Source organism: Ascidia mentula, chromosome 6, assembly GCF_947561715.1.
Source record: "Ascidia mentula chromosome 6, kaAscMent1.1, whole genome shotgun sequence".
Classification (NCBI taxonomy): Eukaryota; Metazoa; Chordata; class Ascidiacea; order Phlebobranchia; family Ascidiidae; genus Ascidia; species Ascidia mentula.
Genome location: NC_138571.1, coordinates 417,435 through 433,396, shown reverse-complemented (window position 1 = coordinate 433,396; position 15,962 = coordinate 417,435). Strand labels below are relative to the sequence as shown.

General features: G+C 40.0%; 1 protein-coding gene across 1 annotated transcript in view; it reads right to left on the bottom strand.

Annotated features, from left to right (window-relative positions):
- Positions 1-5,346: 5,346 nt before the first annotated feature.
- The window catches only part of LOC145906407 (uncharacterized), a 32,999-nt gene continuing 22,383 nt past the window's right edge, over positions 5,347-15,962 (bottom strand). Inside the window, exons 8-9 of the mRNA XM_082993822.1 lie at positions 15,460-15,621; positions 5,347-5,511 (exon numbers count right to left, since the gene is read on the bottom strand). Of these exons, the coding sequence (XP_082849948.1) occupies positions 5,347-5,511; positions 15,460-15,621 (327 nt within the window). The remainder of the gene's footprint in view (positions 5,512-15,459; positions 15,622-15,962) is intronic.

The window sequence follows — 15,962 nt, the reverse complement described above, 5'->3', positions numbered from 1 at the left end:
GTCTGGTTCAACAAATTCCACAATGTGTCCTCATATTAATGTTGTCACTGACAATAAGTCTCTGTATGATTCAATGCAATCAACAAAGTCTATAGCAGAAAAACGACTTCGAGTCGATATTGGCAGCTTGCGAGAAATGGTTTCCAGAAATGAAATTTCTGTAAAATGGATCCCCACTGATTGGCAGCTGGCTGATGCTTTAACCAAGAGTGGTGTATCAACCCAGTATTTAAGAGATGTGTGTATGTCTAATCGACTTCCAAAATTACCTGTTTAACTGTTTGTGTGTTTTTTTTGTTTTTTTTTTTGGAAAAAGTGGAAGTATGTTGAACTATTATGTCCAAGTGGCGCCCCTCCCCTTTAAGAAATAACATACAATGTCATGCACCAGTGATTTTGCCTTTTTTCCAGTGTGCTTGTCTTGACCTAGTGCTTTTGACCTTGTGGTTAGTTGCTACTGTTTGTGGAGCTGTGAGGAGCTATGGTGTTTTGTTTAAAAATACATTTAACTAACTTTACAGGTGCGTTGGCAACACTAACACACCGTAACCTCTACGTTACATAACGAACCTGATATATGTCAATATGGACCCAATGCCATGTATTAAATATTAGGTATTTCGCGATATTCGCACCAACATTAAAACGCTGACAAGTATTTTGTTGAGCAATTAAACTTTCAAACATATATCATTTAAAACACACAACATTAAATTCGAACTTTTACTGACCTCTTGACGTCATATCAGCTAATATCACAGACAGTGAAAGTAATAATTTGATCTGTCTTACAAAACTCCATACGTTGGGATTACCAGCAGCAATAAAACCGGTTCGGAAATTCAATCTTTCTGACGAAGTCTGAGATTTAAGAGAAAAAGTACGGTCGTTACGCACCGCTGCACACGCATAGCTTCACGGCAAACACGCGTCATCAAATATTTCCCGGTCTTCGAAAAATTTTAACTCCGAACATAATCAGCTTGCTCCACTTGTTAATACAGAGGTTTCCAGACTTCGTTACAATGTTGTTGTGTGCGCGAAAATCTTACCTGGTTTCGACTCCGAATAATGAACTGTTACAATGATCAATAAATTCATGGTCGTTTTACGCAAGCGAGTTCGGCTAAAAATCAGTGAACATCACAAATATTCCTTGAAAGCTGAGTAAAACTTTTAAGTCAATCTTTCAGACAGCTCTTTTGAAGATGTTTATATTTTTATCAGAAAAATATATTTCGCCCTGAAAAGAGCATCATGATGACTACAGATACGGTATCGATCGACAGCCTACCAGGGTGGCTTGGTTCACCGATCCGGTGTTGTTTATTGTTTTTTCATCGGTATTCCTTGAAAGTTCAATACTTTTCTCGGGAGCGACTTTGTAACATTTTGTCGGGGTTGAGTTCGTCGCGGGTTCACGACACTGGTGAACACTGGGTTGAACTAATTGATATTTTATTATTTCTCACATAGACAAACTGTTTATTATTTGTAACGTTTGTTATTGTTGTGTTCGACTATCCATAAATTTCTTTTTTTACCACTGTTACCACTGACAATTTGTACAATTTACGAAATTGTTTTTTTTTCGCGTTCCTTTCTGAGTAATTTATGAGTGGAACTTAGCATGGCATAGACAACACCTTCTTACGTTACCAGATGATTCTTCATTTCCAGATTGCTGGCAACAACATCAGCTGATCAGTCGGCTAAAATCTGGCAAACTTCACATTTCCAACTTCTTTCTTGTTTAAAACTTGAGACGAGCGACCCTGCTGATCCTCCACATGGATGGATGTGGGATTGTGATTTCTCTGCCGATTCCCAGTTCATTATAACAGGTTTGTATCGCATATGTTGGCCGTTATTGCAGAAAATGAATAACGAACATTCTGAACTAATATAAATATAAGTATTCCCTTCGGCATTCCGTTTGATAGGCAGATATTTTAATCACCTCACGGACGGGCGAAAAGGGATTTCCCCCGGCTACTCAACATAAGTTTTCAGAAAGATTTTGCAATATTATAACTCTAATATTTAGTTTGTTTATGCAAAAACGTTGTTACACACTAAGAGTATATTGCTTTTTGGTAGATTTGCTTAAAGATCCAGGATTTCGATACTTTAGGACGTGTGTAGCATTGCCGAAGCACGTGGTGAACGAAACAAACGTTTCGTTGATGGAATATGTTTTGCTTGCTTTTTAAAATACCTCTATACAATGCCTTGATAACTATTTCAGTTCATAAAGAATGATATTTGAAACAAACATGTCTGAAAAGCTAGTTTAACCATATCACGATAAACCGGGGAATTCCCGTTTCGCCCAGGGATTTTATTTGAATGAAGATCGTATTTTATTTGCGCATGTTAGTTTAACATTTTTTAAAACCTCATTTCATTATTTCTATCAAAAATTCTCCAGCCTAAAAGTTCTTATTGAACTCCTCTGTCACAAGTTTACAGAACACGTAATAAAGCATTCAGAAATGCTTGATTGATGTCAATTGTTCGGTTGAATAAGCACAGGTGGACAGGTTGTTGCCTTGGTGATTTTGAGCAATGTTTCGCAGTTTGTGGCTGATGTTGGAGGTTTTTAGTGAAAGAGTTTGACGGATTGAGATAAATTGCAGCAAAAACTTTGGTTTGCGGGAAATTGGTTCACAAAAGTTTTGCTCTTTAGTTGCTAAGATTTGGTCCGGTCAATCTTTGGCCTATGCTGCCAACTTATTTTTTTGAAAAAAAGGACGCTAGAGGCACAATTTAAGAAAGGCGAAGCAAAAAGCCAAAAAATCAGGCGATTGTAGCAGCATTCACCAAGCGCCCGACCCGTATACCAAGAAATAAACCTTATCGGGATTCGTGCCCAGAAAATCCTGGGTTCAAATCCCGGTGTGGAAAAAAAGGTTTAACAGAATGGCAAGAAATCAGCACAAGAAGTAAAGTTATTTAAAAGCATCAAAATATTGTTATTTTGGTGGATTTCGAACAGTAATTACTAAGGAGAAAAATACAAGGGTTCACGAAGTTTAGCACTGAGCCAACCGCATACATTTTCCCTGTAATGTGTTGCAATATATGGTAATTTACAAATAGATGTAAAACAGTTTCCGCGTCATTTTTGCAAAAGACACACGAACCTTGTGCATTGGGATGATCCCGTATTACCAGTTTGAAGCCAAGGATACAAAACCTTTGCACTCTCGCAATGTATTCCTCCACACTTATTTCTACGACGTAGGTGTTAGCGCCGCAATGCGGATTCGCTTTCTTCAAACACGTTCCGCATGTGGTTGCCAAAAACACATTTAAATTGCTTTGTTAAGGCAAAGTGGTAAAAAAAAGTGGTTAAGGCGACATTCTAGATCTGCCGCTCGCGCGAGCAAGAGCGAAAATGACAGACAAGACAAGCAGGCAGTAAAAATAATTTCTCCCAGTCAAAACGGTTTTATACCCGGTAGAAATATTGGTACGAACATTCGCCTTTTGTTCAACGTAATCGATTTCGCAGATTTTCGTAATATCCCCGGTGCGATACTGTCCTTGGACATATACAAGGCATTTGATACCATAAGCTGGGACTTCATCTACAAGGTGCTCAAAACATTTGGGTTTGGCAGTAAAATTAAATCCTGGATCAAATACTTTTACCAGCAACCAACCGGTATTATAATAAACAATAACCACTTGTCGCCGGAGTTCGCAATTAAACGTGGAGTAGGAGATCAACTTTCTCTTTTTGTTTTATGCATAGAATGTCTTGCGAGCGCACTTAAAAACGCCAACTTTCAAGGCATTCAAATTAACCAACACGAATTTAAAGTTTCAATGTTTGCAGATGATACGATCGTTTTTTTTAAAGGGAGATGAGGACGACTTTCATAAGGTATTTAGGAGTTTGGAGAATTGTCAGGGTGCAAATTAAACATTAGTAAGTCCGTCGCTTTTTTCATAGGTTCAAAGAAATGAACGTTTCAAACCAATGGAAAATGAAGGTTTGTCATCGGCCCGAGAACGTAATAAAATATCTTGGGGTAGAAATACCAATCAAAACAAATGACAACAATGTTATGGTAAACAGGAACTTTAATCCTACTCTTAAACAAATCCAAGTGGTATTAAATCTCTGGTCGTCAAGAGGCTTGACGCTATTCGGAAAGACAACAATTATTAAATATCTGGTAATTCCAATTTTAACGTATAAATTCAGTGTATTACCGATAATCTTAACCAACGATCCTATTTCAAAAATCCAGTGACCAATATTTAAATTTCTTTGGGTGTCGAAGTGGGAAAGAGTTAAAAGAGAGACAATATGTTTGGATGTAGACGAAGGCGGCCTCGGTGTGATTGATATTGATAACTACCTCCTTGCACTAAACTTAAAATGGTTTAGAAAACTCCACGACGACAAGGTTAATGAAACTTGGAAGGTGATAGAAAAGCCGTTTTGCAACGAAAATTGGTTGGAGGTAATTTTAAATGGAAATGTAAAAGTTGAGTCTTCACGGTTAAAGCGAATTTTACCCTTACGATCCCTGCGAGCCACCGCAGGAGCTTGCAAAAACCTTTTTAAAACGCTTTGCTTACAACCGAACAATCGTCCATTATGGTTCAATGCCCAAGTAAAATACCAAGAAAAACCAGGGTTCATGGATGCATGTATTAAAGCGGTGATTTTATTTCAGACAGACATACTAAACGCAAACGTAGAGTATCTTGCGCACAATGCGCTTCGCTCTATGCTCTAAACACGTGCAGTTAATCATGCAGAACATACTATGACGTAACAATAAACAAGCTTGTGGCGCAACTGAGAACCGAAGGAATCCATTCGTGTGTAAACGAAAAAATAATGACGGATATAGCGGATATCGTAATAATGACATCATAATTCATCAACACGTATGTATTCCATAATATTTTATATCACACAATACAATTAAATTTTGTTAATTCAGTAAAAGAATCAGCACAAAATATTACTGGGATAATTATTTTGTACAAGAACACGATAATTGCCATTCTGTCACTATGTTGTTTTCCTTTCTTCTATTTATCAATGTTTTATCAACAACCGCCCAAAAAAAAACATAGAAATGACGAATTAAGTTTATAGAAAACAAACTTGATATGAAATCACAGAATGGTTTAATGGAATCAGGTTTCATTATAAGGTACAATGTTATATGACCAAAACTCAACAAATCCTGGTTATCGTGTTACGTCATGCATCACGTGTAACGTCATGGAATTAGCGAAGCGTGGTGATATTCAATTGAATCTACATCAAATGTTTCATCGGAAATAACTTAAGTAACTGCAAGCTAGAATGGAAAGTTACAAGTTAACTTTTCCTCGCGACTTTGATCCGATGAGATTTTTCCCTGCTTGTGTGAAGCCACAACCCCAAGCTTCCAACCTCTCAATGTTGTGAACACATGCAGCCAATGACTCAGCACTTTCATCCGTCAAACGGTTGTGGGTCAGATTAAGTAACTCCATCTAAACAACAAAATAACTTAAGCTTGGAGGTTAGGATCATGTTATGGTCGTAAATATCTAATTATGTTGTTATAAAATGGCCAGAGTGGATTTGTAATAACATAAACTAAAAAGTCAAAAATAAACACAGCAAGTTTCTTCTCATCAGATTATTACGTCAGTGATCTCATCGTTGTTTGCAATATTTGGTCCAAATATTTGTCGTTAAGGAAATCACAATGATTTTGGAAATAGTGGCCATTGTTTCAAAACAGCCGAATTTGTTTGCAAATAAACAATGGTTTGTTAATATTTGAGTCAAATTTGTTGCAACAAAATTTAGGGTTACTTTGTGAGCTTTTTTATCTGTGCAAAATCGTCCAGCTTTGATCGTCCATATGATCTTTATGTTTGCTTCGTGATGAAAATTTGTCATGAAGTCGTGGAATGTAAATTATTGACTTTCCATTGTTTATATTTCGTCGCGTAGCAACCAACATTAAGCGCATCTCACAGTTTTTATTCCAAAAAAAACCCACACTGATTTCACTAAATATCTGTCTTACCTCAAATAACTATAAAACGTGTAAATCTTTTTGATGGAGTAAAATGATGGAAGCAGACAAACATAAACACGACAACTTTAAACACATAAAATCGTCTTTATATCAAATTCAATCTGAAAAGCGGATCCAAAAATTTAACGGAACTCTGAAAGCAAGGAAATAATGCTGGGCGTTGTTTAAATAAACATAGAAAATCCACGAATACTCAGAACAGAACATCAAGCGATTAACTTGAAGTGTTCGTGACGTGTCTTTCCTCGTGACAGTGGGGCCAGTTGGTCTTCATTCTGCAAATCGCTCACAAAGCGAGAGAACGCAAAGAAAAAGGCAAAATATCCGTTACACTTACGCTGTTTTCTTTAACACGAATATCAGCGGTGTAAATACTGACGCTTGCAACTCAAAACATCCAATCCCCAAACATCTTCGGAACCAAAGAAAAAACACGTCGAGAACCAAATAAAAATAGAAAATTTTTTTTTGCAAAATGAGTCAAACTTGGAAAAAATAATGTAGAGAATTCTCAGATTTTTACAAATCACGTGACAATAGCGTGACGTAGCTGTGGATTGCGAGTGAATAGTTGTGAAAATTGACGTTGTTGACGCTGCAGTAGTTATGAAATCAGTAAGAAACAAGTGAAAGGCACCACGTTTTGTGAGGAAATTTGACCCGGCATGAAAACTCAAACTTACAACTGATGTCTTTTGTAGTAAACACAGAGATACGAGTTCTACGTAAAGAGGAAGGGGGAAAGCAAGGACAGCCAGATTACATGGAAGAAACCTAAGCTGTGGGGTTGAACCAAGTGCGTGTTGTCAATCAGGGTCGGCATTACACAACGTTTGGGGTTGGAACGTTTGGAACAAAATGTGCGCTAATTACTTGCGAACTTTTGCGAAGGATCTGCTTCTTCAGCTACGTGCGTCTCTTGAGACAAAAGAAACGAAACAGAAATGTCGCTAAAGTTGTGCGAAAAAGCACGTGATCAAGGACGGTGTTAAGTTTGTTGACATTCACCGAACAATTCTTCACAAACAATCGTTTTGATTCTCCTTTAAAGTAAAGACGTCCGTATTAGAATGCTGACGTAATTTCAGCTTCAGTGAGAAGGGTAGAGGAGAATGTTGAGCATGAATTGGGGTCATTTTCAGTGTTACTGCTTAAACAAACAAAGAAGGTTAGGGGAAAATCACATTCCAGGTTTGTTAGAGTATTTGTTCAAGATAATGAGACGATGTGTTATCAAGATAACTTTATGCTGGTGGTTTGATTTTAATGGAAATATAATAATTGATTTGTAAATTTCAACCCAAGGTTAATGCTGACAATCCGACGATTTCAGTACTTCGACACAGGGTTGAAAAAAATATGAATTTAAAAAGTTCTGCAAAGAAAGCATTTGCAGAATGGAAAAGAGAGAGTGGAAAATGTATTTTACCAAAACCGATGATGTCATATCACATGCAAATGAGTGTAACCTGTGGCGTGCTTGCTCTTTAATCGTAGTAAATCGAATGATGCGAACATGGCGTGACACATGACACGTGAGAGAATCGCAAGAAAAAGGCAACACACACTGATACTAACACAATCCGCGACGGTACATTCTTACAACATATTATGTCGGTACATTACTCCCCCCCAGAAGCAGGTTTTGTGCTTTTTGGAGGTCGGCCTCTCACTTTAGCCTTTGGTGTAAGAACTGACTGTGTTGCATCAATAAAGGCCGGCTAAAGGCGATCAATGGAGACTGTTTGCCGAGTTTCAGAAATATCTAACACAAAATATTTGTCGTTGCGCTTTACAACATGAAAAGGTCCCTGATATGGCGAATTTAATGGAGGACGTTATCCATCTTTCCGAACAAACACATACTCGCAAGTAAAAAGCAAATCAGGAACAAAAGTACGACAAGTTCGATGGAGGGACATTGGTACAGGTAGAACACGGGAAACGGAACTGCGAAGCGTTTTAGGAAATTGCGAGGGTTCAACGGCAGTGGTGGTGTGCGGAATGCAATCACCCGATACAGCGATCGGTTCGCCATATACCAGCTCAGCGCTGGAGGATTGAAGATCATCTTTCGGCATGATCCTGATCCCAGCAACACCCATGGCACCTCATCTATCCAATTTGATAAGTTGAGTCTGGTTATTAGGGAACTTTTTAAGAGTCGGTGAAAACGTTCCACAAGACCATTTGCCTGAGGGCGGAAAGCTGTTGTGCAGTTGCGCTTAATACCAATAACATTGGTAACAGTCGCCCACAGATGCGATGTAAATTGCGAACCTCTATCGGAGGTAACTTGAGATGAAACGCCAAATCGGGCTATCCAATGGTGAACAAGAGCACGTGCGCAAGTTTCTGTGGTAGCATCGGGCATAGGTATAGCCTCAGGCCACCTAGTAAACCGATCAACGATTGTAAATAAGTATTTGTTACCTTGCATTGTGAAAGAGGCCCAACAATGTCAACGTTGATGTGTTGAAAAAGGCTTGCAGCTGTAGAATAATGCTTTAAGGTTGCACGCGTGTGTCTGCCAACTTTTGCCTTCTGACAAGCATTGCACTGTTGTGCCCGTGTGCGAACTTGCTTATTCATGGCATGCCAGACAAATTTACTTGATACCTGCTTCTGTGTGGTTCGAACAGAATGATGCGCCAACCCGTGAATCACGTCAAATACACGACGTTGCCATGGTTGTGGAATGATTGGTCGAGGGGAACCGGTTGACATGTCACATTAGAGCGTTAAACCGGGTTCAAACTTTATGTCTTGAAGCTTTAACTTGGTAAGCGCTGTGCGGAATGCTTGTACTTCTTGGCTTTGTTGAGCAGCAGCGAGGGCGTTGTAATCAAGGTCAATATATGTTTGACCAGCAGAGGCAATGTACGACCGGGACAATGCATCTGCAACAACATTTTGTTTATGGCGTTGCTGTCGAGCTGAATGCGGTTACGACTGCTTCTTCGATGTGAATGTTAAAGGCTTGTGATCAGTGTACGCGGTGAACGTTCGACATTCAAGAAAATATCGAAAGTGGCGAACAGAAAGATGCAACGCCAAAAGCTCACGATCAAAAGTGCTGTACTTTGTTTCTGCGGGTCGCAGATGCTTGCTAAAGAAAGCCAACGGCTTCCAAATTCCATTGATTTGCTGCTCCAATACCGCGCTAATAGCTTTATCCGACGCATCGATGGTTAATGCCGTTTGAGCCCGTGGTTGCAGATGGCACAAAATGGTTGCACGTTGCAGAGCCATTTTTGCGTTTTCGAAGGAGGCATTTAATTCAGGTGTCCACTGCAGCTGCAAATTTTTAACAGAAAATTGTTTATAGATTGGGGACATGATTTTAACAGCCGCAGGAATGAATCGATGACAAAAATTAATCATACCAGCAAACTCTTGTAGGCCCTTAATCGTAGTTGGGGGCGGAAAACGTTGAATGGCTAAAACTTTGTCAGGAAGTGGCTGAGCATCGTTGCAATCAATTCGATGTCCCAGAAAATCAATTTGTGCTTTTCCGAAAACGCATTTATTCACGTTAATGACAAGGAAGCAAGTCGTTGACAAGTTGTTTGAGATATGTGCGGTTTAACGAGGAACTCGCAACCAGTATGTCATCTAGGTAAACAAAGGTGAAATCCAATGATTGACAAACATAATCCATAAGGGCGAATCCATTTGAAAGTTCCAAGTGTCTCACCATGGAGGCTGTCAAGGTAGGTAGCTGATCATTGCATATCTTAAAAGCTGGCAATAAACATGCGTGTACGATTTTGTAACATGCACTTTGCCACAACTAATGATGCCATATCACATACAAATGAATGCAACCGATGTTTGGTTTGTGAGGATTGTGGCAAGATGTACGTTTAATTGATTCTGCTTGATTTAGTGAATAATATTTTCCATCCATGACTGCATTTAGGTTTATTTCACTTCTCGACATCAAACGACACCGAGAGAGACATTGCAGGGGAGCCCAGTGGCGCGCGATGTTAGTTGATCGTGATTATCCTGTTTCGTATGTAGAACCGTCTTTGTTAAAACCAGTTTATTTTATGGTTTTTTGATTAAATCTTGGGCAAAAATTCACCCTTAATTGTAACCCCTGGAAATACATAAATCGACCCACTTGGGTATCATTTCTCACATGTTGTAAAATACTAATGTAAATTTCACCCTCAAGAATTTCAAACTTAAAGTCGCCGATTGTGGTTACTGCTGCGCCAAATTGTCAACAACATTTTTCGACCATTTTTACCGAAACTCCAGGTTTCAATTTAGAAACATCACATCAAGTGTCCTGGAAGTCATATAATGTCCATTATTAGTCTCGGTATAAGGGGAAATGCTACAGTTAGGAGTTACATGGAGACATGAATACTGTCAGCATTGAACTGACGTAGTTTGTTGCTTTAATTTTGATGCTTTACTTTTTTATTCCGACTAAGACATGAAATCACTCACCGGTTTCTTCAACAGTTTAATCTTCTCGGATAGATGTTTGGCACCAACACTCGTCAGACCGCATTGACGCAGATACACTTGTTCAATGTTTCGGATGCAGTCGGCCACGAAAACCATCCCACGGTCTTCTATATTGTTTCCCGAGAGGCGGAGTATCTTCATCTGAACGAAATAATATCAATGTTAAACAAAGTGTGAATAACAACCCAGATAATTGATATCAAAAACAATAAGTTGAAAACACGGATGAAACAAGTAATAATTAATTTGCATTTTGGCAAAACCGATGACGTCATATCACAAGCAAATGAGTGTAACCGATGTGCGGTTTGCGAGACCTGTGGCAAGATGTTCGTTTAATTTGTTCGCGCTTGAGCGCATAAGCGCGCGATGTAAGTTGATCGTGATTTTCCTGTTTCCTCTTTGTAACACATTTGGGGCGTGGGCGCAGCGAAACGATTTCGCGATTGCCCGTTGACGCCTGACAGTGCGACACCGGGTACCGACATCAGTAGTCGAATCCCAACGAGGTAAAGCTCCCGAGTTTTTCATTAACTTAGCGTGACTTCGACGTCGGACAACACGATTCGGGACCCACTTCGCTACGTTGTGGATTTCTCTGAACCGAATCAAAGTCACGTGTTTCCTGCATGCGGGGAAATGGAATCCATTGCCGGGCGATAAAGTGACGAGATGACTAATCTAGGCTTGTCAAAGCCAAAAACGCGAAACAGGACCACGTTAGCGGATGCGTTAAGCGTGAGCAACCTCGGGTAAGACAGTTTCCTTATTAACTGTATTTGAATGTTTTTATTGCATTTATCGCAGAAGTCCAAAATCTCCGCCTGCTTTGCGAAACACGGTCGCTACCGACACAAGATTATATTCAGGCAATTTCGTGCAATGCCGTCCAACCTCATATTCAAACCATGGCCGCTTGAGGTTCTCGGTTTCTTTGATTTACTTCAGTCATTTGAAAGCTTTGAAACGAACACAAAGTGATCGCGCGGTACGTTCGTGTATTTACACCGTGAATTTTACAGCGACCTTAACACAATCGATACAACGTGTTTATTTTCATCGAAACCCATCCCAGGGCATCGGGCGAACGGGAAATTACAACGCGTACTTTAGCGATTGATGAGGGGTAAGTGTGTTTCGAAGTACATCAAGAAAAGTAAGGCACCACGTATTGCGAGTAAATTTGACCGGGCATGAAAACTGTACGTTTAAGTACGTGCGTGCTGTCAATCAGGGTGGACATTACACAACCTTTTGGCGTTAGAAAATTTGAAGCAAAAATAATTTTTTTGAAAATTCGCTTCTTTGAGTTACGTGCGATTTACGCCGTCTCTTTGCAAGAAGTTCGCAACGCTGCGAGAATAGAGGGGAAAATGAGGCAAAATGCATAGGAAACGAAACCAAAACGACGCAAATGTTTTGCTCAGAAGCGCGTGTTTTCAGGACGGTGTTGAGTTTGTTGAGATTTTTTGTTGCTTCTCCTTCAAAGTAAAGACGTCCGAATTGGAATGCTGACGTAATTTCAGCTTCAGTGAGAGGGGTAGAGGAGAATGCTGAGCATGAATTGGGGTCATTTTCAGTGTTAATGCTTAAACAAACAAAGAAGGTTATGAGAAAATCACATTCCAGGTTTGTTGCAATATTCTTTCAAGATAATGAGACGATGTGTTATCAAAAGATCTTCATGCTGGTGGTTTGATTTCAATGAAAATATAATAATTTATTTGTAAATTTCGACCCAAGGTTGATGCTGACAATCCGACGATTTCAGTACTTCGACACCGGGTTAAAAAACAATGAATTTCAAAAGTTCTGCAAAGAAATCATTTGAAGAATGGAAAAGAGAGATTGGAAAATGTATTTTACCAAAACCGATGATGTCATATCACATGCAAATGAGTGTAACCTGTGGCGTGCATGCTCTTTATTGGCAGTAAATCGAATGATGCGAACATGCCGTGACACATGACACGTGAGAGAATCGCACGAAAAAGGCAAAACGCACTAAAATTAACAGAGCCCGCGACGGTACATCTTTGCAACATATTATGTCGTTACATTACTCCCTCCCAGAAGCGAGTTTTGCACTTTTTGGAAGTCGACCTCTTTTTTTAGCCTTTGGTGTGTAAGAACTGACTGTGTTGCATCAATAAAGGCCGGCTTAAGGCGATTAATGGAGAATGTTTGCCGAGTCCCAGAAATATCTAACACAAAATATTTGTCGTTGCGTGTTACAACATGAAAAGGTTCCTTATATGGTGAACTTAAAGGAGGACGGTATCCATCTTTCCGAACAAAAAAATACACGCAAGTAAAAAGCAAATCAGGAACAAAAGTACGATAAGTTCGATGGCGGGACATTGGTACAGGTAGAACACGGGAAACGGAATTGCGAAGCGTTTTAAGAAATTGCGAGGGTTCAACGGCAGTGGTGGTGTGCGGAATGCAATCACCCGGTACAGCGATCGGTTCGCCATATACCAGCTCAGAGCTGGAGGATTGAAGATCATCTTTCGGCATGGCTCTGATTCCCAGCAACACCCATGGGACCTCATCTGTACAATTTGAAGAGTTGAGTCTGGCCATTAAGGAACTTTTTAAGAGTCGGTGAAAACGCTTCACAAGACCATTTGCCTGAGGGCGGATAGCTGTTGTGCAGTTGCGCTTAATACCAATAACATTGGTAGCAGTCGCCCACAGATGCGATATAAATTGCGAACCTCTATCGGAGGTAACTTGAGATGGAACGCCAAATCGGGCTATCCAATGGTGAACAAGAGCACGTGCGCAAGTTTCTGTGGTAGCATCGGGCATAGGTATAGCCTTAGGCCATCTAGTAAACCGATCAATGATTGTAAATAAGTATTTGTTACCTTGGCATTGTGGAAGAAGCCCAACAATGTCAAAGTTGATGCGTTGAAAAAGGCTTGCAGCTGTAGGATAATGCTTCAATGGTGCACGCGTGTGTCTGCCAACTTTTGCCTTCTGGCAAGCATTGCACTGTTGTGCCCGTGTGCGAACTTGCTTATTCATGGCATGCCAGACAAATTTACTTGATACCAGCTGCTGTGTGGTTCGAACAGAAGGATGCGCCAACCCGTGAATCACGTCAAATACACGACGTTGCCATGGTTGTGGAATGATTGGTCGAGGGGAACCGGTTGACATGTCACATAAGAGCGTTAAACCGGGTTCAAACTTTATGTCTTGAAGCTTTAACTTGGTAAACGCTGTGCGGAATGCTTGTACTTATTGGCTTTGTTGAGCAGCAGAGAGGGCGTTGTAATCAAGGTCAATATATGTTTGACCTGCAAAGGAAATGTACGACAGGGACAATGCATCTGCAACAACATTTTGTTTATGGCGTTGCTGTCGAACAGAATGCGGCTACGACTGCTTCTTCGGAGTGAATGTTAAAGGCTTGAGATCAGTGTACGCGGTGAACGTTCGACCTTCAAGAAAATATCGAAAGTGGCGAAGAGAAAGTTGCAACGCCAAAAGCTCACGATCAAAAGTGCTGTACTTTGTTTCTGCAGGTCGCAGATGCTTGCTAAAGAAAGCCAACGGCTTCCAAATTCCATTGATTTGCTGCTCCAATACCGCGCCAATAGCTTTATCCGACGCATCGATGGTTAATGCCGTTAAAGCCCGTGGTTGCGGATGGCACAAAATGGTTGCACGTTGCAGAGCCATTTTTGCGTTTTCAAAGGAGGCATTTAATTCAGGTGTCCACTGCAGCTGTAAATTTTTATCAGAAAATTGTTTATAGATTGGGGACATGATTTTAGCAGCTGCAGGAATGAATTGATGATAAAAATTAATCATACCAGCAAACTCTTGTAGGCCCTTAATCGTAGTTGGGGGCGGAAAACTTTGAATGGCTAAAACTTTGTCAGGAAGTGGCTGAGCACCGTTACAATCAATTCGATGTCCCAGAAAATCAATTTGCGTTTTTCCGAAAACGCATTTATTCACGTTAATGACAAGGCTTCAAGTCGTTGAAAAGTTGTTTGAGATATGTGCGGTTTAACGAGGAACTCGCAACCAGTATGTCATCTCGGTAAACAAAGGTGAAATCCAATGATTGACAAACATAATCCATAAGGGCGAATCCATTTGAAAGTTCCAAGTGTCTCACCAAGGAGGCTGCCAGGGTACGTAGCAGATCATTGCATATCTTAAAAGCTGGCAATAAACATGCGTGTACGATTTCATTGCGGATTTTGTAACATGCACATTGCCAAAACTGATGATGTCATATCATGTGCAAACAAGTGTAACCGATGTTTGGTTTGTGAGGATTGTGGCAAGATGTTTAATTTGTTCTGCTTGATTTAGTGAATAATATTTCCATCCATGATTGGTTTTAGGTTTATTTCACAACATCAAAAGACACCGAGAGAGATATTGCGGGGGAGCTCAGTGGCGCGCGATGTAAGTTGATCGGGATTATCCTGTTACGTATGTAGAACCGTCTTTGTTAAAACCAGTTTATTTTGTAGTTTTTTGATTAAATCTTGGGCAAAAATTCACCCTCAATTGTAACCCCTGGAAATACATAAAGCGACCCACGTGGGTATCACGTCTCACATGTTGTAAAATACTAATGTATATTTCACCCTCAAGAATTTCAAACTTAAAGTCGCCGATTGTGGTTGCTGCTGCGCCAAATTGTCAACAACATTTTTGACCATTTTTACCGAAACTTCAGATTTCAATTTAGAAACATCACATCAAGTGTCCTGGAAGTCATATAATGTCCATTATTAGTCTCGGTATAAGGGGAAATGCTACAGTTAACAGTTACATGGAAACATGAATACTGTCAGCAATGAACTGATGTAGTTTGTTGCTTTAATTTCGATGCTTTACTTTTTAATTCCGACTAAGACATGAAATCACTCACCGGTTTCTTCAACAGTTTAATCTTCTCGTATAGATGTTTGGCACCAACGCTTGTCAGACCGCATGCACACAGATCCACTTGTTCAATGTTGTGTATGCAGTCGGCCACGTAACCCGCACCACTGTCTTCTATATTGTTGTAGGAGAGGTTGAGCCACTTCATCTGAATGAAATAATATCAATGTTAAACAAAGTGTGAATAACAACGCAGATAAGTGATATCAAAAAACAATCAGTTGAAAACACGAATCAAACCAACAATAATTAATTTGCATTTTGGCAAAACCGATGATGTCATATCACATGCAAATGAGTGTAACCGATGTACGATTTGCGAGACCTGTGGCAAGATGTACGTTTAATTTGTTCGCGCTTGAGCGCATAAGCGCGCGATGTAAGTTGATCGGGGTTTTCCTGTTTCCTCTTTGTAACACATTTGGGGGCTTGGGCGAAGCGAAACGATTTCGCGATTGCCCATTGACGCCTGACAGTGCGACACCGGAT